Below are 11,865 nucleotides of genomic sequence, written 5' to 3'. Positions count from 1 at the left end.
AAATGGCAATAAATGTCTGAAGTATTATGATTATTCAATCAATCTCTTCTCCTCAAATATATAATATATGCAAAATATATCATATATAATACACGCAACAATAAAGAGAACATTTCAGGAAACGAATACTTTATCAGTATATAGCAATTTGTTTAAAATTCATCCTTTATATGAAAATGAGTGGCTTCCCTTCTTACATGTGATATAATGATTTAACTTTACTGCATCCTTTCTGTTGACTGACCATTAGACAGGCAATCCTAGTATTACACAATAGGCATTGAGCAATATTGTTTAACCATTAGCCAGACAGTAGCACTAATTAATCATTAACTAGGGTATAGAAAGAGTTAAACACTAGCCACTAAGTAAGAATGGTTAACCAGAAGAACGGGAGTGCCACTTGTTAGCCTATAGATCGGAAGATGATATAGGATGATTGCCAACTTCCCCTACAAGGCATAAGAAGATTCAAGACATTCTTAGGCAGAGGAGTGACAGGCCATGAGTTCCAAACATCAGTTTGTCAAACTAAACGATGGCCACTTCATTCCTGCCCTGGGTTTTGGCACCTACAAACCCCAAGAGGTAAGGATATAAGATTCCATGTATTTCCAGGCCAGAGCGAGTCCATGTACAAGAAGGCAGATAGTTAGGCTTGGCCTACATCAGGGTTTTATTGAGACCACACTTGTTTATTATTCCTGTTAAATAGAGGTTACAGCAGTGGCTGGAATTGGTGGCTGTGGGTAGGAGACTAATCTGTTTCCTTAGATAGGCTGAGTCAGAATTGTCAGAATAGGGTCTTTATTCATGCTTGCCCTGCTCCTGGTAAGCCAGCAGTGATGCCCGCTTTATGGAGAACAAAGGAAATGTTTAACTCTTCAAACTTTTCTCTGAGCATGGGTGTTAGTGTTGTATATGATGGAGCTACAGGGCCCATACCTCAGAGGCATTTACTATAACTCAGTCTTCAGGGGTAGGGAGATTGTTAATGTTTCCTAGGTATTCTTGCTGGAGACTAGTCTCTCTGGTCTTAGCAGAATGTGGCTGAGTCTTTTTTCTTAGATTTGCTCTTCTGGCCCAGACCTGCTTGTGAGTTCACTGTTCTGGTTTGGGGCCTGCCAGCTCTAAGAGTGAACTTGAAATGAATCTTCTGCCTGTGAGCTCCAAGCTTAAAGAGACAAATCCATGATTTAACAATTCTGGGCACTATGGTTTTCCTATGTCTTTGTCTCACAACTTGATAGAAGAGAAGGACTTCACCAGATTGCCTATCAGCATTCTTGGATGCAGTGAGAGGGACTTCTCTGTTTATATCTACAACCCACAGCATATTTCCTTTCAAGAAGGCAAGATCTATGAAAATCAGTGTGGTAACTCAGGGTGTCTCCCTATAGTAATGCATGATACAAGTGTTTGAGGACTACTTCAGTTTTGTTTTGGGGTAACCTTCTACACCACACAGCGAATGCTGCACTAGAGCTAAATAAATTCCCCCATAACAAACTCTGAACAGGGGCTGGAGAGATGGCTCATTGGTTAAGAGCACTGACTGCTCTTTCAAAGGTCCTGAGTTCAATTCCCAGAAACCACATGGTGGCTCACAACCTTCTGTAATGAGGTCTGGCGCCCCTCTTCTGGCCTGCAGGCATACACACAAACAGAATATTGTATACATAATAAGTAAATAAATAAATATTTTAAAAAAAACCTACTCACAAACTCTGAACTGTAGGACACTTACTGGAATTTATAATATATCCTTATGATTGGGGGAAGGAGGACCTGATAACCATACTGGTCTTCATTAATGAATGTTGGGTTTAGAGCATGAAGTTTTCTAGAATGGAAAACTTCAAGGTGTACTGTTTCTTAAACTGAAGGGACTTTCTTGTTTGTAAACTTTCTGAATCTCTTAAATTCTGTGACAAAAGACCACTTCCCTTTACTTCAGATTTGCACATTTCCTTCCTATTGGATTTATGCATATTTACATAGATAAATCTGGAGATATATACAGGATTGGTTACTTATCAAGGTAGCAATAAAAAAGAAAGGCAGCAACAGGTCAAGGGTCCTGTTTAAAACTTTAGTGTTGGTAACTCCCAGAGGGACGTTACTTTTATCTATGTCAGAGCTGGTATCCAGAGAAGGTGGTACCAGGCAGAATTTCAGTCACTGTGGTTTATTGTGAAAGATAACTGTAGAAATTGCTAAATAATAAAAAATGTAGTGTTTTTCTTCTTAACCCCTTTGTATGTGTTGTATGACTACATATGTGTTTGTGCTTTTGTGCACATGTGTGTTTATGCCAGAGGTAAAAGTCTGACTAAACTCTCACTTTATTTTTGTGAGGTAGGCTGTCCCACTGTATCTGGAACTCAGGGATTCAGCTTGGCTTGCAGTCCAGTGAGCTCCACGGATCACCCTGACTTTGTTTCCCCAAGCACTGGGTCTACACCTGTGTGCCACCATGCCATATTCTCCTTTTACGTGAGGGCTGGGGTCTGAACTAAGATCCTGAGACTTAATAACAAACACTTTATTGGTTGAGACATCTTCTCAGTCCACACCTTAAATTCTTTAATAAAGAACTGTCATATCTTTATCCAAAACTCACAGTCAAGGCAGTACTTTTAGATTTAATTTCAATCATATCTTTGTTAAGCAAGTTATCTTTGGTTGAAAGGGCTGACACCCCAAATGAATAATCTCCAATATGATGTTCACAATTTATTTTAAGGAGGATATATTCCTAGAGTAGGGTTTTTTTTTCTCTGCCTGTTTTTAGTTCTCACAGACAAAGAAAATGGATATACACAAAGACTAACATAAGATACTGTTCTCTGTTCAAATTCCTATTACTGACTTGGTGTTGTGTGGTATCTGAGATCATGATTATGTGACAGTGTCTTAGCTGGAGTCAAGAAAGATTGTCTATGTAATTGTGCTTTGTCCCAAGCAGACTTCTTTCTGTTTACTTTGCTTAATAACCCCCACTATGTAAATTGAATATGACTTCCAAGCAAGCATTTGAAGCTTGGCATTTATCAATACCAGTAAGAACCAGGATTGCATGGGTATAAAGATGTTTTATGAATGTGAAAGTCTTGCTATTAATCAGGAAAGACCCCAAGAAAGTAGATTTTGGCTCATTGTTTCAAATGTGGGACAAATATAGGCAGACAATGAGTCTGTGGAGAGCCTTGGTTTTCCGTGACATCTACAATACTTCTGTAGAATCCCTTATGCTTTATAGAATAAAAATGAGAGTTCAAGGATCAGGGGACTAGGCTCTTGCCTAGTGGTCTGAGGGTGACTCTGAAAGACCTAACTCTTTCTGGTCTAGTAAACTCCCATCTAGGCTCACTCTGAACGAGCTTTCAGAATGTGCATCTCTAAATACCTCATTGGGTTGTTCTTCTAGGTTCCCATAAGCAAGTCACTGGAGGCTGCCAACCTAGCTATAGGTGTTGGGCTCCGCCATATTGATACTGCTTATATATATCACGTGGAAGAGGAGATAGGGCAGGCCATTCAAAGCAAGATTAAAGCTGGCGTTGTAAAGAGAGAAGACTTGTTCATCACTACAAAGGTAGAGTTTTTATAGCACGCACATGTACAAATTAGTGAAATTTAAAGAAGTGAAAATTATATTACTTGATCAGAAGTTGGCTAAAGGTGTGAGTTGTATAAATGGGTGAGAGAAATTACTATTAGATTATAATCTATATAAATTAGTTTTTGAATGTTGTTAGTAGTATGCGTTTTATTTCTTGAGTAATTTCCTTTCATTGTTCAATGAGTTAACAATGACAAAGAATATATAAGGGAGTTCACATTATTAAGTATGACTTAAGTAAATCCTGGATTAAACGGAATGGTTATAACTTTCCTTCAAGTACAAAAAATATTGTACTATTAGAATAAATAAGTATGCATGTTTGGGAAATCTATTAATTGATCAAAACTTCTAATCTTCAACTTCTGTAGCTTTGGTGTACTTGCTTTCGGCCAGAGCTGGTCCGGCCTAGTTTGGAAAAGTCACTAAAAAGACTTCAACTGGACTATGTTGATCTTTACCTTATACATTACCCAGTACCATTGAAGGTAGGTGATTTGTGTTGTCAAATGTACACATTTTTATGAAGACATTGATATCATGTTTATGGATGGTTGAGACGAGTTTCCATTATAATTTCATACAAATTTATTTTATTAAACTTCTGAAAAGGTTCCACAGAGGGTTTATAAGATTGTGAAATGAGGTGTCAAAGAAAATTTCAGAGTCAGAGATTAGAAACAACTTCCAGAAAATCTTGTATTTACACATCATTAAATTTAATTTTATTCCTGTATGTTTGCCCAAGTCTTGTCTCTGTTTCTCCCTCCGTGGTAAGGATGGCCCCAAGAGAGTTTCAGCTTCAGGGTCATTGACATTTTATGGCTTCTCCGCACCTTTTCTTATCACAATCAATCTTGCACAAAGTCCTGATTGGCCATCCTTGGCTCACATGCCTACTCTTGAATCCACATGCATTCATATTTATTTTTTATCCTGAAAAAGGATTTATATAAATTCTTGCTGGTGTTCAAGGCCATGCAATGACTGGGCTTCCCAGTGACTATGAAACATTTTCCTCTTTTACAAGAAAAGGAGTAAATAAAAGAATACAAGTCAGCTAGGAGAGCTCAGTTTGGTGCAGGAATTATATGTACATGTGTGTGTGTGTGCATGTGTCCATATACATGTATATGTGTGTGGCAACAATGAAAGCAAAAGAGGCCACAAATTTGAAAGACAACAAGGGCATACATGGGAGGCACTGGAGTAAGGAAAGGGAAGGAAGGAATCAATGTGATTATATTTTAATTTCAAAAATAAAATTATTATAAGAAAATATTTATTTATTCATATAATTGACTTAACAATGCAATATTAGGATCCTAGAGATCACTTTTACAACTCTACCTGTACACCACTTTGTAAACACACTGTATAGGATCATGCCTCACTTTATGGCTGCTTACTCTCTTTATTTCCAAGTTGTTCTTTACAATTTTTAAAAAAAAATTATTTAATGTGTATTGCTATTTTGCTTGTGTGTATGTCTGTGTACTAGTGTCTGTGGAGAGCAGAAGAGGGCATTGGGCCACATGGGACTGAGTTACAAATAATTGTGACCATCATGTAGGTGCTTGGAATTGAACCCAGGTCCTTTGAAAGAGAAGCTGTTATTGTTGTGGTGGTGGTAGTTTTTTTTACACTTTGATTCTTGGGGCTCTTTTGGGGGGCCTGCCACCCAGCTCCCAAGTAAATCACACACACGGAGCCTTATTATTACTTTTGAATTCCTGGACTTACTGTAGCTTGTTTCTAGCCAGCTTTTAACTGCCCCTTTCTCCCTGACCCACCTTTCCCTCCTGGGTTTGTTCCTGGTCTTATTTCTATAATCTTACTTTGAATGTTCCACCATGACAGGCAGGGTGGCTATGTGCCTGACCCCTAGCGTCCTCCTATCCTTGTTCTGTCTTGCTCCCTTCACCCTTGCTCCTTTTATTAATATTCTCTGCCTGACAGACCTGCCTATCCTTTCTCCTGCCTCGCTATTGGCTATTCAGCTATTTATTAGACCACCAGGTGTTTTAGATAGGCAAAGAATTATAGCTTCACAGAGTTAAACAGATGTAGAATAAAAAAGTAACACATCTTTACATCAGCAAAAAAAAATTTCCACAGCACTACCAAATGTAACACATTTTAAAATAACATTCTACAACAGAAAGTCATTGCTTAATCACCGATCTATCTCTCCAGGTCCTTCAAGATATTCTTAAAAGCATTACTACAGGTGAGACACATGTTTTTTTGTGAGATTTCTCTAAAAACACTTCTCTTCCAGCCAGGGGATAATGATTTTCCAGTAGATGAACAAGGGAAATTACTATTGGACACAGTGGATTTCTGTGCCACGTGGGAGGTGAGTACTTTTCAAAAGAAAAATAAATCAGAGGAAGAGAGAATCAGCTCACTTTCCCCTGTGTATAGAAATTCATTTATATGGATACATATCTTACGTAGCAGCATCCTCTATTTTCAAAAGAAATCATAGAACCTTGGCTGACATCTTCATTTTCATCTTTATCTTTGCTTCGTCATATTTAAGTCCTCTGATAATCCGGGCAATATACCCCTTCACACCCTTTTTTGTTGTTGTTTTCTAGTGTCTGTTATCTCAAACTTAGTGCCTTATGCACACTGGCAAGTGTCCTAATACTGAACTATATGTCTAGCTCTAGACAGTTTTCTTTCTAACTGCTCCAACTTCTCTTTATACTGATGCAGTGAATTGCAAGTATGACACTTTATAACCCTTTTTTCATCACCAGGCATTGGAGAAGTGTAAGGATGCAGGATTGGTCAAGTCTATTGGAGTGTCCAATTTTAACCACAAGCAGATAGAGAGAATCCTGAATAAGCCAGGGCTTAAGTACAAGCCTGTCTGCAATCAGGTAAGGATTCTCATTCCCTCCCCATCTCTCATGCTTTTCTTCACTCTGAACGACTAACACTTGTTCATTTGTCCTCTGCCCCAGTGATTTCATTTTGTGGAAGAAGATTCTGAGAACAGTATCATTGTTTCAAAAGACATGAGTGATTCTAAATTTAACCTTGGACTATTAAAGTATTTGTGAGAATGTATAATTTCTGAGTTGGTCTGACAGGCAGAAGTTAAGCACAGGGAAAATTAATCTTCTACTCTAACTGAGAATAATGAGTGGGCTTGGGATATTTTGCTGAAAGACTGAGTTCAAATAAAAAAAAAATACCAGCTAGTGGTCAGCACTTATGTGCAGTTTAAATGCTGCTTACCATATTATTACATTCCTTACTCATGATTTTATTAAGTTAATAGCTGGTATCCTTACTCACTCAACTTCCTTGCTGACAACTAAGTATGATTTTGAAACAAAAGCTCGCCAAGGCAAATATATTAACAGAATCTTCCAAAATTAGTTCATTTGTCTTTCAAAAATAAATTGCAACAGTTTGATCTTTTAAATTCAAATTGATATTGCATATGATTTTTCTTAGTCTACTTTGTTGGCTTTAAGTTTTAGTTTGAGTATTTGATATAATCTGATGTCTTTCTCTCATATTCTTCCATAGGTTGAATGTCATCTTTATTTAAACCAGAGTAAGCTACTGGATTACTGCAAATCAAAAGACATTGTTCTGGTTGCTTATGGTGCCCTGGGAACCCAGCGATATAAAGAATGGTAAGAAGATGAAGAGTATGCATGAAGCAAGACTGTCATTTAGCATCATGACACTCAGTTCTCAGGGAGAGAGGCAACATTAGAAGAACCATGTGAAGCAGAAGTTTGTGGCTCAGGGACTTCTGTGTAGCCCTGGCATCTTAAATTCCTTTTCTGTTGCTTTGATAAAATACTTGGACAAGAGAAACCTCAGGGAGAAAGGGCTGATTATGGATCACAATTCTAGGGTGCAAAGCATAAGAGCAGAAAGTCAGGGTGTCAGGAGCTGGAAGCAGATGGTCCTTCACATTGCAATCAAGAAGCAGAGATTGACAAATGAACACTAATGATCTGATCATTGTCTCCATTTATACAGTCTAGGAGGCAGGCAAATGGTCACATCAATAATTAAAATGGCTTTTCCCACATCAATTTTCATAAGATAAACTCTCACAGGCATTCTAGAATCCCATGTTTCAGGTGATTCTGAACTTTGTCCAGTTGATAATTATATATAACCGTCACGTCTAGTCTAAAATGCATCCTCTACTGTGTTTTGCAACATAACCTTGGCCTCTTGAGCTTATTTCTACTTTCCTACTAGGGTGGATCAGAACTCTCCAGTTCTCTTGCATGATCCAGTTCTTTGTGATGTGGCCAAAAAGAACAAGCAAAGCCCTGCCCTGGTTGCTCTGCGATACCAGATTCAGCGTGGGGTTGTGCCGCTGGCCCAGAGTTTCAAAGAAAATGAGATGAAAGAGAATTTGCAGGTGATGAGCTCTGCTCCTTAGGGCTGTTACTTAGTATCTTCCATATGCTTGCTTCCTTCAAATCTCTGTGCACTTTTTTGAGATCAAGCCCTGCATGTGTTTAAGATGTGAACTGTTATTGAAAAATCATTTTGAAGTTAAAATGTCTCAAATTAAAATAAGATTCTTTTTTAGGTCAGCTCTTTTGTTCTTATATGAACATGTTATAATTAGAATTAAGGTAAATCTTGACTTACATAATGTTGAAAAGAGCAATTTTTTACATTTTAATTATTAATTGATAGATTACCAAAACGTAACTTCCCATGTCAATCACTATTTTGAAATTTTGCTTTAGATTTCTTGGAAACTATGTATGTTAACTGTTTTTTTTTCCTCCCTCAAAGAGCCTTTGAGATTCCTCTCATCTGTGGCATTGTGCAATTTTAATATATCTCAAAAGCAATTTTCCTTCATTTCACTTGGTATTTATTAATCATGAATGTTTTGGTAAACAATGTTCATTATTTTCAGAGGCATAAGTGCTACTCACTGTGGTGGTTTGGATTAATGAAGACCAATAATAATAGGTAATTGAACAAGTTTAATGACAAAACCAGACTCATGAAACCAAGGTTCCAGTGGATTACCCGCAGCAGGAAGGGCAGTGCAGCATCTGCGTGCCCAATTTATCAGTAAACATTCGCCAGAGGGCAGCCCGCCCCCAAGGGGAGGGCTTATCCCTACATCTCCCTCTTTTTGTCTAAATAAGACAGAACTAAACCAAATACAACTATAAACAATAATAACAAATAATAGATATAACAAACAATATTGAGAACAAAAGTTTTACCAGACATTCTATCTCAAGGAGTCTAAATAATGTAGAGAGTAATTACAATTATATAATCTTCAACTCCGTCAAAGATCTGAGAAGGGAATAAATATTACTTGACAAATGAGAGATATCCAAAATGTGCCATAAATGACAGAGACAACAGACTACCTGGGCAATCACCCAAATTCTTGTTAGCAATGTTGAGTCAACCAACTTTGGCTAAGGCCTAGCATAACTGACATACCATTATCAAATGCAAGGAATTTTTTTTAGAATTATCCTACCCTGTCTTGGCAAGATAAGACAATCCTGTTTTATATCTTTGTCAGTAGATGAGGTATGGGCTTTTCTTAACCCAAAGGCCAATTCTGCCAAGAAGACAAGCTCCTAGTGGAGTGTCTTTGGTGCTCAACGTTCTCTCGGGAGTAGAGTGGCTTCGCCAGGAGTATTTATTAATCATGAATGTTTTGGTAAACAATGTTCATTATTTTCAGAGGCATAGGTGCTACTCACATTGCCTTTCAGACAAAAATCTGATTCATTCAAATATTAAAACCTTTGTGTTTTTCTGAAAGGTTTTTGAATTCCAGTTGTCTCCTGAGGATATGAAAACCCTAGATGGCCTGAACAAAAATTTTCGATATCTTCCAACTGAGTCGTAAGTAATGTTAAACACCTCATTTCATTTAGTTTCAGAACCAAGTCTCTCCCCTGCTTTTCCATTCTTGATCGTTCAGAAACCAAATGTCCTATTCATCTGTAGCAAGTTTCCCATGGACATAGTTAATACATTTGTTTCTGAGTTTTTGAAAATGTGGATGGGTCATTGTAAAACATAGAGAAGATTTTGAAAATCATATTCTAAACTAAAAAAAGAAACTTCAGGAAAAACTCTATTGTATTGGAGAGTTAATATCCACCAAAAGATCTTTAGTTTCTCTTTATGATCTATGGTTACAAAATTTGATACTGGGTATAGGCTGTATTATAAATGAAACCTGCATGTATACATAAATGTNTTTTCAGACAAAAATCTGATTCATTCAAATATTAAAACCTTTGTGTTTTTCTGAAAGGTTTTTGAATTCCAGTTGTCTCCTGAGGATATGAAAACCCTAGATGGCCTGAACAGAAACGTTCGATATCTTCCAACTAAGTGGTAAGTAAACACCTCACCTCAGTTTGTTTCAGGTCCAAGTCTTTCCCCTGCTTTTCCATTCATGATGGTCCAGAAACCTAATGTCCTATTCATGTGTAGCAAGTTTTTCCATGGACATAGTTAGTACAGTACTTGTTTCTGAGTATTTGAAAATGTGGATGTGTCATTCTAAAACATAGAGAAGGTTTTGATAGTCATAGTCTAAAGTAAGAAAAGAATCTGCAGGAAAAAAAACACTATTATATTTGAGAATTAATAGCTACCAAAAGATCTTTAGTTTCCCTTTATGATCTATGGTTACAAAATTTGATACTGGGTATAGGCTGTATTATAAATGAAACCTGCATGTATACATAAATGTGCATATTCATCTATTGATCTATCTTTTTGTTTTTTATCTATCTGCATGTCTGTTTGTCATCTATCTATATTTTCTGCTTGTTATAATTTTAATTCTCAATAGAAATAAATATAATAATGTTTGAAGGAGGATTAGAAAATCTACAATGCTATGTAAAATTGGTATATATGTTATTATTACTAAGATTTTTGTTAGTATAGAGTAGTATGAAGGCAAAGGAGAGATATAACTCAGTGACGAGTTATTGCTGTAAGTAATGAATATTTCTTGCCACACCTTATCAATTAATGGTTTTTATCAATGCTTATTTTGGATTGTTATTTTTATGTAGAATTTTACAAATTTTATAGTTATCTCCTTGGACAATGGATGTCTACTTTATGAAGGACATTCTTTCCCTAACTGAGTTTAATACATTACTTTTTACTTAATGGGCAGCGAGTGAATAATTAATGCATTACTATTAATTAAATGTAAGTGAAAGTATTAGGCATAAATGATGTTTTAAGGCACATTAACATATTTCTGTATCAATCAATGTGTAGAGTTACCTTGAACTAAAGGTGACTTATACTTTTCTCCTTTCTTTGGAGACTGAAGTTGGGAAGGATTTTGACTCTTCATTGATTGGTGCATAGATGAAGCTAAGGGAGATAAATATTAATGAACACTGGTCTTTGGGTGTTCTAGTGTAGGCAGGTGGACATAATTTACAAAAAGTGCATGCATTATATTTTTAAAACATTTTTTATACATGTTTGTAAATAACTGTAAGAATATCCCCTTCTGCAACTGATCAGGGAACAAAATGTTGAACTTTCACCTTGATAGTGCTTTCCTAGATGTCACAACTTACATTGTAGAAATACATCAAACTGTGTGTTTGCTTTTATTTCCTCTTTTAGTATTTCTGACCACCCTGAATATCCATATTCTGAGGAATATTAATATGGGGACCTACTCATGACTTCCTGAAGTTATTGTGTGTGGACAGTGATATTGGTGATATGATTCAGATGCTGTTTGGTGGATGCCTCATTTCCGGTCAACCTAGGCTGCTTGGTAACAGTCACATTCAAATGAAGCTCCAGCTAATGATCTTGAAGAAAGGCAATTTAATTTTCATGGTGTATTGAAATAAATATAATGTTTTCTCCTCAAAAGACGCAAAACTGGTTTTGTTGGAAGTCTGTGGTTGGTGTTTGGAGATGATGATTTCCATTTTGTAAACATTTCAGATTTGGGGTAGGAGGTGTTTCCAGACCAGAGAATGACTTTTAGTAGTTGTCTATGAGTCAGTGGTCCTTTAGACCTGAGTCAACAAGAAAACCCTGCACAAATTCTGTGATAATCAGGAACATGAGACAGACATGTGAAGGTTGTCCAGCAATTCCCAGGCTCTCTCTACCTGCTTAGCATTAGAGTCTTGGAACTGGTGAGTGGGGCATTCCTGAGACAGGTTAAAGAGGTGACATGAGAATCAGCCTCGTAGGAT

General features: G+C 36.8%; 1 protein-coding gene across 6 annotated transcripts; it reads left to right on the top strand.

The window, feature by feature from the left end:
• The first annotated feature begins 365 nt into the window (after window positions 1-365).
• Window positions 366-11,533, top strand: LOC126501682 (aldo-keto reductase family 1 member C13-like). 6 transcript variants are annotated; one of them, XM_050142484.1, is made up of 10 exons: window positions 366-588; window positions 3,431-3,598; window positions 3,997-4,113; window positions 5,907-5,984; window positions 6,394-6,516; window positions 7,175-7,284; window positions 7,868-8,033; window positions 8,547-8,602; window positions 9,426-9,508; window positions 11,276-11,533. In XM_050142484.1, the coding sequence occupies exons 1-9, from the start codon at window positions 505-507 to the stop codon at window positions 9,457-9,459; spliced, it is 936 nt and encodes a 311-aa protein (XP_049998441.1). In that variant the 5' UTR covers window positions 366-504; the 3' UTR covers window positions 9,460-9,508; window positions 11,276-11,533. The 6 variants fall into 6 exon arrangements, with proteins under 6 accessions (XP_049998441.1, XP_049998442.1, XP_049998445.1 ...); XM_050142485.1 differs by lacking the exons at window positions 9,426-9,508; window positions 11,276-11,533 and adding an exon at window positions 9,927-9,984; XM_050142483.1 differs by lacking the exon at window positions 8,547-8,602 and having other exon boundaries at window positions 367-588; window positions 9,441-9,508.
• Window positions 11,534-11,865: the final 332 nt, after the last annotated feature.

This window comes from Alexandromys fortis, unplaced genomic scaffold (assembly GCF_014885135.2).
Source record: "Alexandromys fortis isolate MF-2015 unplaced genomic scaffold, M_Fortis_MF-2015_v1.1 scaffold_5, whole genome shotgun sequence".
NCBI lineage: Eukaryota > Metazoa > Chordata > Mammalia > Rodentia > Cricetidae > Alexandromys > Alexandromys fortis.
This window is presented reverse-complemented; position numbering and strand designations above follow the sequence as displayed.